The 12077-nt window shown below is 39.3% G+C and overlaps 1 protein-coding gene across 1 annotated transcript in view; it reads right to left on the bottom strand.

Moving 5' to 3' along the window:
- Positions 1–5155, bottom strand: part of LOC121925175 (triadin-like) — a 180222-nt gene extending 175067 nt beyond the window's left edge. Inside the window, exons 1-2 of the mRNA XM_042457013.1 lie at positions 5128–5155; positions 4741–4848 (exon numbers count right to left, since the gene is read on the bottom strand). Of these exons, the coding sequence (XP_042312947.1) occupies positions 4741–4848; positions 5128–5155 (136 nt within the window). The remainder of the gene's footprint in view (positions 1–4740; positions 4849–5127) is intronic.
- Positions 5156–12077: the final 6922 nt, after the last annotated feature.

The following is a 12077-nucleotide window of genomic DNA, read 5'->3' as shown; positions in this document are numbered from 1 at the left end:
GGGACAGCTGATCTTGACTACCAGAATGGAGGGCCCTAGTGGGAAGGTGAGGAGAAATAAGGTCTGATAAGTAAGGAGGGGCTTTAAACGTCGACAGCAGGAGCTTGTACTGAATGCGGAAAGGAAGGGGGAGCCAGTGAAGGGAAGCCAACACAGGAGAGATGTGGTCAGAACGGTGGGTGGAAGTGATAATGCGTGCAGCTGAATGCTGCACAGAAATTAAAGGGCGGAGGTGAGAAAGAGGAAGCCCAGCCAGGAGGATGTTACAGTAATCAAGTCGTGAGACCACTACGGCATGGACCAGGATCTTGGCAGTAGAGGTGGAAAGATATGGTCGGATTTTGGCAATATTGTACAAAAAGAATCTAGAAGCCTTGGCTGTGGTCTGGATCTGAGGGATACATGACAGAGAAGAATCAAAGATAAAACCAAGACTGCGGGCTTGCTGGACTGGTTGAATAGAAATGCTGTCCACAGAGACAGAAAAGGAGTGTTGAAGGGTGGACTTAGGAGAAAAGACAAGAAGCTCTGTCTTGGACATGTTGAGCTTCAAACGCCGGTGGCGCATCCACTGCAAGACAGCCGTGAGACAGGGGTGGAAAGATACAACTGGGTATCATCGGCATACAGATAGTAGGAAAAACCAAAAGAGCTATTGAGTTTACCTAAGGACAGTGTGTAGAGAGAAAACAGAAGGGGACCCAGAACAAAGCCCAGAACAGACCCAGAACTAAGCACCTCCCTGTTTATATCATGATAGAGGATACTATTGGCTAGAAAGTGGAAATGAAACTGTTTGTGTTTTCTTTACGTTCTTTATGGAATCTTACATATAACACAGAACGGATTTTTTTTCTTACATAACACCTTCCTTATCGCATAGGCCCTAGAGGTTCACAGGTACTTATCAGGCCATTTAGCAAGTGTGTGTGTGTGTGCTTTTACTTTATGAACGGATATTCTTCTGTGTACTCAGGGATATTATATGATTGTCATGGAATGTTTCTTTACATTTTGTTGTTGTTGATCCTGTCTTTCTCCCAATTGGGTAGGTACAGGGTCACTCGAGAAGGAAATGATGCTCTGTGAGAACCTCACAGGATTCAGTTCATCATGCTGTGGCTTGTCCCAAATTTCATAGAGAAAGGAAATGGTGCACTATAATCTCATCAATGCTTGGAGGAACATGCACAGATGCACCATTTAAGGGAAATATCTTCATTCTATCTCCATTATTTTGTTTTGTTTGAATCTGGTACGCAAGAGATGAACTAAAGTGTTGACCTGCAAGGGAAACTAACACATCAAACAAACAGGAAAGAGAACCAAGACTACTGTCTTCCAATTACACTTTTAATAAAAATCTGGTGTTTTATTGTTTGAAAATATACTCAAGCTTATAGGTTTGCATAAAGGTAATGAAGTGAAAAATCTATATATAATTGGCTAGCTGTCAGGGTTCATATGGCTGTATATTTTTCACTCAATTTTCTCACATTATAGTGCCAGGAAAATGTAATAAAGGTTGGAGAAAAACCTACATATGTCATTTCCAACCTCCTGACATTCATCATTCAACCAGCACTACCTCCATCATCTAACATCTCCCCCAGGAGCTAAGGCTGTCTTATCCCCTCTGCTAGCTTTCTCACATACTCTAAATCATGTATATTCGCTCAATTCAGTCTCTCAGCCAAACTCTTGCTGATACTATGGCACTAGGATGGGAAGATTGCTCAGATTCAAGTTCCAAATCCCAAAATGAGCAGGATTGGTTCTAGCATAGTTGTCTGAATCTGAATTTGAATGCTCCTAAAGATTTGGTAGCAATTTGGATCCAGAAGGAGACAGAGATGTGAATAGTGTAATTCACAAAAGTGACATTTTTTACCTCATGCTCTCCATACAAAGAAAATAATAAGAAGGGGAGAAGGGAAGGAGGGAAAGTGTAATTTTATGCATGGTAGTTCTACCTTTTAATTGCAGTGAATTATTTTAGAATAACTAAAAAAAGAAGCTGTTTGGAAACATCTGTGATATCTGTATAGCACTGGATGTTTGGAAAGAAAGTTTGATGTTTTCACTTTTCCCTTGCCTATCAACAGCCCTATGATGTATTGATGCCCTCTCTGTGCTCCCCCTATGAAAACCCTATGAAGTTGGGCTGAGGTGTGGAAGAAAATAAATGTCTTTTTAAAAAAGGAAAGAAAGAAAGAAAGAAAAGAAAAGAAGGAGAAATGGAATATTTGTCTTTTATCCAAAGCTCTGCACCTTTCCCTCAGAAATTCTTCAGGTTTCTTAATTACATGCATCGCTATTATTTATGTAACTGTCACAATAATGTCTCACCGAAAATTTAAGTGATAAGTGGGTTGTGTTTTAGAAAACATGGGGTTGCTTTTTCACTAAAATCCTTGCACCAATTCTATTATAAGGATATCTTCTCAGTCCAAGAAATAGCAACTATCTCTGAAAATTTCATTTAGTCCTACCTAGAATTAAATAAGTTATTGGCAATTCCTTGTTTATTTTTTAAAAGGCACTTCAACGTATGTACCAAAAAATTAATAATCCATGTTTCTATTTGTCTGAAATACAACAGTTATAATGACACCATAAGAAGGGAAGGACTATGCCTACTAACTGCATCCAGTTCTGACAAACAGAAAAAAATTAAACTAATTTGGCTGGCATCTTGCTAGTTAGTTATGGTGTTGAAAGTTACACCTAGGCCATCATGCCTGCTTTGTATTCTCGTTTCCAATAGTGGCACTATTCCTATGACCACAAATGTCCATGAAACCCACCTGAAAGACCAAAGCAACTGTCCAAAGCAACAGAAATCTGCTCTGCTGCAAAGCAGGGCACTGTAGGGTATGTTCACAAGCCTCCTCACCAGCTAGCAACACAACAAGGAGCAGATGCAAGGATCCTCACACTCTTCATCACAGTATCACTGTCACACTGTGGAGGGACTGGTCTTCTGATATTGGAGTGCCTTGCTTATCAGCAGTACAAATTTATATTCCTCTGGACAGCTTTGACTTTCAAAGCCAGGCTCTGGCTTTTAAAGTAGGTTTCATGGGTTGGAGGTGGGCTTAAAGTACAACTATGACATCATGGTTTTGTGTTTGATACAAGATCTTGGTTTGTCTTTAATGCATGAGAATGGAAGTCTTAATTGATATTTGATATAGGCTCTGAATCACATCCACACTATCATACTTAGTTCTCCCGCCCTCAAGCACATGGTTTTTTTTTTTCATTTTCACAACAACTCAATGCATAGGTTGGAATGAGACAGAGTGATTAGTTTAAGGCAACCCAGTGGACTTGGTAGCCGAATGGGGATTTGAACCTGACTGGACATTGAAGCTGGTTTGTACCATGACACCACACTGGATCTTCTTTTTCTTTTCTAGTAACATGGTTTGCTATTAACTGGTAAACCATAATTAAAAAAAAATCAGTTGTTTGAAGTGTTTTTGCAAACAATGGTTTCTGTTAATTGCATTTTGTACAACTGAAAAATCATATTGATAGCAAAGGTTTTGTAAAGAATGGCGGGGTACAGACCGCCGCTTTGCGGCGGTCTGCTGCCGCTGCCAGTAGGTCCGCGGGGGAGCCGGAGCCTTCAGACGGCCCGACTCCCGCGCGGACCGAAAAAAGAAGCTCCAAAATGGAGCTTCTTTTTTCGTCGCGTTTGCGACGTAGTGAGGCGCCAGGGGCGCGCTCGCTACGTCAGCAGCGGCGCGACGCGTACGGACGCTAAGCGTCCGATACGCAAAGATGGCGCCGGCCATGTAGAAGGGCCGGCGCCATCTTGTACGGACGGAGTCCGTACTAGGCCATGGGGCGTCTAAAAGAGACGCCCCTTTTTTAAAATGGGACGTCCTCCGGACGTCCCAAATGCCGGTGAAGAAAGCCCCAATGTTAAACCATGAGAACTTAGAGTGAACTTATGAGCAATGCAATACAAAATTGGAGAAACAGCTGTAAACTATGGGTTTGATTGCTGCATAATTTAAAAGCTTACAAAGCCATGGTTTGGATGTAACATGTAGTTATTGCAACCCATGGCTTTGTATGATGAAGACCTATATCACAGTGTCCCAAAATGTATTTACATTCATGTAACAGAAAAAGTTGAATGTTCATCCTTCACTGGATGTTTGTCTTTCTCCTCTGCCTATGAACATTTCTATAAGATTTTCTTACAAATTGCCAGGAAAGAAATGAACCCATAAGTTTGGGCATGGCAACAAAAGGTAGGGGGTAGTTTCTACCCTAGGGTCTCCACAGGCCACAGCAACTCCATTCAGCAAAACTGAAAGGGATTGGAAGGCCAATATTATTCTCTCTCTCTATTTCCCTCTCAATTTCTTAATGAAACAGAGTTTTTGCTAAAAACAAGAGGGCTTGTTTTAGAGGAGGACTGTGTCTTGTGAAGGCTTATAGGGTGTGTGATCTTCTCAAAAATATGGGGACTGTAAAAAACAAGCTCGGAGTACATGTAGATAATGGGTTGTTTGGCTTCCACCCCGATACCAAGGTGAAACCCTCCCCTAAAGGCTGATAGATCTTCTCCCTGTTCTCTTACAGAATGGTGTCAGAAATGAGAAGCTAATGTAAATAGCACAATATCTTTCAGCCAAAAAAAAATGTTGGGGAAAGAATTGTTTTTCCACTTCTCCTGTGGCTTTTACCACAAGTCAGAACCTCTTGAAACATTACAATTACCTTTTTCTTTCTTTTCTAATTTTTCAGTGTATTCAGGCTTGCTTTTCTTTTCAGGCTTCTCTCTCTTTTCAGGTTTTTCATGTCTTTCAGGCTTTTCTTTGTGTACCACTACAAGAAAATAGACAGATTGATGTATGACACTAAAAATTGTGTTTTGGTAACATGGTACCAACACAACGTTAACTCGGGAATGTTGCCTTTTTAGACTATTTCAGACTAGCTCCTACAATCCCCTGCCACTATATCCATCACATTCCGAGAATTCTAGACTCTATCCAAGTTTATCAGGCATCTCTGCAGGTAACCTATTAGTTTCCATGGAACTTATATATGAGTCTTGTGCAAATCCCATTAATTTTTTTTAAAATGTGCAGCAACAGAGTTTACCTGATTGAATGTCCTCCTTATGCCCCATCTTTTTTTATGCCGACCTGCTGGATTTTTTTTAAAATACAGATGAATGGAAATTTAATTATCACTGTTTGCCATTTAGTAAAATTTGTTTTGACAATGTAAGGGCTTGGAGTAACCATTTTACTGACAAAAAGTAGCTGTCAACAGCCCATTTTAATTTAAGAATTATAACCATAGCAAATTTAATTTCAAAATTAGAACCACAGAACCACAAAACATCCATGGCAGATGTGCGAGTTAAAAGTTCCAGCAGAAACTGGCTAAGAGCCAGAACAGATGTAACACTATGGTCTTTATAAAATCAGAGAGAGAGAGAGAGAGAGAGAGAGAGAGAAGCTGCTGCTGAGTATAAGAGAAACACTTCCATTGGCATGAATGGATCCAAGCCACATGGCTAATAACAGCTCTGGTCACAAGCCATTCTTGTTGAGACTACAGTGTACTGATATTTTGCCTTCTAAACTTTGCAAGAGTTGTCTTGAAAGCAGGGCAGAGGCAGAAGCATGCCTATTAAGTGTAGCCACTAGTTCAACAACAAACGTCGTGCTCTTAGTGGATAGCTACACTCCACTATTGAATAAGAATGCCAGATATTTTAAAAACATGGCAAAAATTAAAATTCTCAAAGGTTTTCTCCCCACTGGGCAAAATTACCACAGATTTTGCTCATTTTTATGGGCTTTTTAATTTGGGAATTTTGAAAAAACAAGAACCACCACTTATGAATGCATGCATGAATAAATAAATAAGTTCCAAATTGGGCCAATTTTTAAAAAATGTTTTTGAGTAAAAATACTCATCTACTGGTGGAAAAGGTGTGGTGTGGGATTGGATAGGATATTTCAACATATCAAGGATGGAAAAATACATGAACATTCTTCATATCCCTGTCAGAGATGGAAACGTTTCTAAACTGCAAAAGAGTTGGTCCTTTTTTAAGCTTATGTGCAAAAGCTGAAAGGTTTTTTTTGCCTAGGACTTTAAGAAATTACCATGGAAAAACACTGATATCTGTAGGATTTAAATAGATATACTTAAGCCATTGAAGCCAATGGACTGGACTCCAAGATGTGCCTTTCATTCACAGAAGTGAATTCATATTCAAATGGGGGAATTTCAATAGTTCAATTAAAGTCAAAAGGGCTTTGGCAACTCAACGTGGGTATTAAGCCTGTGTATACTTGTTCCAAGAAACAGAATGCGAGAGTGAAAGTTCTAAAATAGTTTCATTTATGAATAAGGGAATCATCATTCACACAAGGACCCTCACTCATGAAAATATAAGAGAAGTGGCTCAGTATGTTGCCTGAGGATCATGGTGTGGCCAGCCTCCCCTCAAGCAAGAGACAGACAGAGTGTACATATGACTTCAAGCAATACCAAACTGTTAGTGCCTAAACAGATATATTTGTAGGGCAAAACATATCCCAGGGCAGAATTTGGGATTAAAATGGAGTTTCCAGGGGAGAAGAATGGGAAGAGAAATTGTGAATGGCCAGACAATCAGTGCAAATGTCCATAGACAAAGGAGTATTACTCCCAGAGGGAAGTGTACTTGGATTCCTGCTCACTTGGAAATACCAGGTTCCCTAGTTTTTCATGCAAGTCCAGAGCAATGCAGCTCTGCAGCTTCAACTTAAGTTTCAAAAAACTTTTTAAAGCTTAAATTTTGGCTGAAGAGCTCCAGAATTGCACAAAAATGGGTTTAAAAAAATAAACCCACCAAAAGGCATGCTGGGTAGGCTAAAGGGAGAGGGCAGGAAGAGAGCACAATGAGGGCAGCAGCCCCGGTTGTGCAATTTGCTCTACAAATGATATTTTACCATTTTATTTTACTTCCACGACTGCACCAAGAAAGGGGCTGGTGTGATAATCTCCAATGACTGCTTTTTTATGTTTCAGTACTTTGCCTTGAAATGAAGGATTTATGCTTGCTGGGAAAGGCTACATGTTTAAGACAGAAGATAAATGCCTTCTATGCCTGTGAGGCAAATGCATTGAGGATAAAAGACAGCACAGTGGTCACCTCATTCTCAGATGACTTCAATCAATTTCAATCAGATCTTGATTCAGAAAAGCAGCTTAAAATGTCAATAAGTGTTTTCCTTAATGAACGATCCTCTGCACTGTAGCATTATTGTGGTGGAAAGTACCATGCTGTTTTCTATGGAAATGATTCTCAGTAGGTAGGGTTTTCTGATGTCCAGGATTTTAAGTGAAACTCTGCCAAAGAAAATAGGTCTTTTCGAGGTGTATTGTCCTCCCTGGTAAGGAAAAGCATAGGAGGAATGACTGTTCAATGTCCGTCTTTGCTTAATAATATGTTGACTGTCAAAATATGCCAGAGTGTAAATTCTGTCTTGTTCTATCCAACCAAGTGGCAAACACTTATTGGGGAAGCTATTTACCCTCTCAATCTATTCTGCTTATTGTTTTTCTCCGTTCACATTGATGTATTTGCTAGACTGAAAATTGAAACCAACTAGTGTTTCCTTAAGGCAGTATTGTTAGAAAATGGAAATTTCTCAGTCTTCATACAGTGATATTCATCTTACAACAAAAATTATCAGTGTAAGAATGTAATTTTTTAAAAACAATTTCCCTTGCTATGACTTTCTCACTGTTGTATAGAATGTGTTGCCCAAAATCTCATATATATATATATATATATATATATATATATATATGAGGAAGGCACTGATAGTAGAAGGGGAAGCAAAAGACACTTCTCTTCTAATTCTTGAAGTTGCATGTTTCTCTAGCTATGTATGAAATGTAGACTTTGTGAGATGTGAGGTCTGCAGGCCACACACCCTACCCCCTCTTTGGTCAAAAGTGTCCCTCGGGATACTTATGCAAGCACCCACATCACCACAAATTGTTTAATTTTTCTCATTGTTCCCCTACTCCATTCCTCACAATGGCTGGAAATGAAATTGGAATATACATGATGTCACATCTGGTTGCAGCAAAGTAGTGTGCTACAGCTTGCTGGGCATATGCAGGAGTGGGATGGCTCAGCTCTGCCATAGAGATTTACATGATGTGGAATGCTGTGAGTTCAGGCTTCTAGACATTGTGGAGACCTATGTGTGTCAGATGTGTAAACAAGCAATTAGAAACATGAGTAACATTAAGGACAGAGCCATATACCCACTTCTCATTCTGCTTCTTACTATGGAGGTGATGGCACTTCTGATGTGGATCACCTCCATTTTCCTAATTTGGATTGGCCCCTCCAGCATTTACTTGAAAGTAAAACAGGAAAAAAGGAGATCTGGCCACTAGTTGTTTTTAATGTCTCCTTTGACTTTTGGTTAGTAAATAAAATCATATATTTGGGTTCAAAAAAGGCCTGGTGGAACTCTAACAGTGCTAAAATTCTGTGAATATATAAAAAAGCTGACAGTTTTGAGAGGTGAATAACAGCGACAATCTGCTTACCAAAGCTATACTCCACCAACCCATTATCATATACCTTTAGTGAGTTCCTTTTTTTCTGGTTTCTCTCTTTTCTCTGGTTTTTCAGGTTTCTTAGTTTTCTCTGGTTTTTCAGGTTTCTCTGGTTTCTCTTTGTGAATCACTACAAACAAGAACAGCAAGTTATTCATGCCACCATTGAAACACTAATGAATGATACAAATGTTAGGTTAACATCATGAAACTTGGCATCAATTATCTATTCCATTTAGTCTATGAATTATGAATTGGGGCCAATTTCATATGAAGGCAGTTACAATTGTCATACAGACAGCAAGTGAAAAAGTACTTGAATTGGCACAGTTATCTTTTAGTTCCAATATTTAGAAAAGATATATCATATATTTTTTGTCAAATTTTGGTGAAAACTACTGAGGTGTTATAATCAGGTTTATAGTGGAAGATTGTCTTCCATTGGTTTGGAAAAGTTCTGAATGGCAATTCAGAAGTGATTAAATATTTCCTTTCCCACTAAAACCATGGTAGGAATTGCTGGCAAAATTATGTTGCACAAGCTCACTTTCATTCTGAAGCTAGAATGTTGACACTACTCCAGTGTTTTCAGGGGAAACTGAGCATACTCTTTGTTCACATCTACTCTTTCAGTTATGGAACATGACCTCACAAAGTCAGGAACAACCTAAAACCTATTGGTAGGCTTTACCAGCATAGATCTATTGAATCAATGGGTTTTACATAAGTGTCAATTCACCATACAGTGATTGATTCAGTGGATATGCTGTGCTGTGCGATCAATAAGTTACCACATGGATTGGGTTAATAAGATGTGATGGAGCTGTACTTCTCTCTCTGGCCTGTAGTATCTCATGTCTCTTTTGTGTGTCTAAGGAGATTATCACATGCAAAATCCATGCTGGGTTACACGCAGGTTGTAACCATCAAATTTTCCAGAGTAAGATCATCACCCTACTGATGATCCCTAACTGATCGATGATGAACACCTAGTTGCCTCTGCTCTAGTTATTGTTAATAATTGTTAATTATTTAATTATTCATGGTTGTTTAAATGATTGATAATTTAATTGTATTTTATTTTTTAATGATGGGAGAGGTAGGGAGGGGTAGGGTTATAATGCTATTTTATGACATTGTATTGATATTGTATTTTTTTTGTTTTTTTAAATGTAAGCTGCTTCAATTGTTCAGAGAAACAGGATATAAATTATTATTATTGTTATTATTATTACTACTACTATTATCGCTTTGCCCTGTGCCTGGGCAGTAGGTAGCCCGTATCCAACCTGGGCTTCTCCTGCAGCTTTTCATGAACAATAATCTACTAACCTTCTACATATCCTTCAACAGCGACTCATTAAAAGCTCATCAAAAGCTCCTATGGGTGTTTGTTGTTGCTGTGTGCCTTCAGGTCATTTTCAACTGATGATAACCCTAAGGTGACCCTATTATGGGGTTTTCTGGGGCAGAGAGTATGAATCAAACCGTGGTCTGCAATCATAACCCAATGCTCAAACCACTACACTACATTTGATTCCTGACCCTACAGGAGCTACTGAGGGTCAAAATAACTTATACTCCAGACATTTTTAATTGTTATGTAAGCCGCCCTGATCCCTGGAAGGGCGGGGTATAAATAAAAATTTTATTATTATTATTTATCATGGAGATAAGTACACTTCTATAAACTGGTCTTCACTTGGCCTCAGGTGTCCATGTATATGCATATGGGTACTTCATCAAATCAGTGCAGAAATGATTGAGCATGTAGACATGTAAGCACTCGTTTTAACACATCACATTCAAACTTTAAACTTTGGGGCTGGAGAAAACATGGCAGGACTTGTTTCTGCCTCACCCCATGGGAACATTCTGCGATTGATACAGGAAAGAGAATCAGGTTTCTACTCAGCAGTTGTTTATTCTATAAGACTGACCTACTTTGCATCATCTAATTTTTCATATTACATAAGTAAACTGTTTTCCTTACCCAATGTGGGAAACTACTTTCAGACCTTAACAGAGTAACTTTCTATTCTTAACAAAAATACATTGCCTGCCAAGTGAGGCTTTTAAATTTTATTTTTGGAAGTTAGTTCAGCTGCAAGAAGATGAATTAGCAATGGTGTGTTTCTTTAGTAAGCATGTATATTCAGGGGGACTACATTTTTAAACACTGCTAGCTCATGGCCTGATTTCTGTGTACAGAATTAACACCCACAGACAGCTGCTAGCTCTGACTGCTGCTAATCATGTGTTTGCTTAAAAGGTTCATAAAATCCTCAGAAACTATTATGAGAAATTGCTCACTACAGTAGATGGTACAGAAAGGCCATCATGTATGATTTCAGGATAAATGTAATAGATGTTCTTCAGAGTTTATCATTATTCACTTTTACAATAACAATTGTCATACATATTGTAAAGTTAAGCCTAGGATAGAGTGGCACTTTGTGCTGGCCTGGGGCCGAAATTAGGGTTAGGTAGGGCTGGGTGTCCACACATGCCCAGCCCTACTATTGGCATGTGAGCACCATCTTGCCGCACCCCCATCCATACAGGGCAAACAAGATGACGTCCATGTGGCACAGCACCCAAACAGTGCTGTGCCGCATGGACATCATGATCATGCACGAGGGTGCCAATGCCACCCTGCACATGGTGTAAAAAGAACCCACCAGGAGCCGCACTGTTTGTCTGCTGTGGCCTCCATCCGGGGCAGAAAATTCTGAAAGGTTAGGCTAGCATTACTAAATTTAACGCCCCCCCCCCCAAAAAAAAAAATACATGTGTTTACAAATTTGGGATGGGTGTAGATCAATTGAATTGAGAAGCAGGGAGGAGGAGGAGGAGGAGGAGGAGGAGGAGGAGGTAATATCTCAGGAAGAGAGGTAGATTGCAACAGAAGCAGAAGAATATAGATATTTTTCTTTAGATTTTTAAAAAAAGCTGATGGTATCAGAATCTCACAGACACACCCCTCTGCTATTGCCAAACACTTTGAATATTTTTATACCTTCCTTGCTGATGCTCAGTAAAGTGCCTTCCCACATTACATTCTGCAAACTGGGTGGCAAAATTTCAGGGTCAGGTCATTTTGGTTCAGCCATACACCTGGTTACTTAGAAAATCATTTCATGCAAGCTTTTGACCCCATGGACCATTCCAATGAAAGCTCATGCTATAATAAATGGGCTAGCATTTGAGATGGCACCTGGCATTTTAGAGTGCTTTCTTGGTGAGCTTGTTTCATGTGCTCTAGTTTGCTTTTTAAAATGAAGTCCTCAAAGTTGCTTACACAGTTGAGACATCTATAAAAGTGCAATAAAATCCAAATGTAATGATCTAGTTTAAAATACCAAGACTAGCAACACATATATGGAGACAATCAAACCAAGTAATGCCTTAATGATCTAACAGTTATGCCTATACCCCAACATATTTCCGTGGCTTGTAAATATTCATTG

This window comes from Sceloporus undulatus, chromosome 1, assembly GCF_019175285.1.
Source record: "Sceloporus undulatus isolate JIND9_A2432 ecotype Alabama chromosome 1, SceUnd_v1.1, whole genome shotgun sequence".
Taxonomy (NCBI): domain Eukaryota; kingdom Metazoa; phylum Chordata; class Lepidosauria; order Squamata; family Phrynosomatidae; genus Sceloporus; species Sceloporus undulatus.
This window is presented reverse-complemented; position numbering and strand designations above follow the sequence as displayed.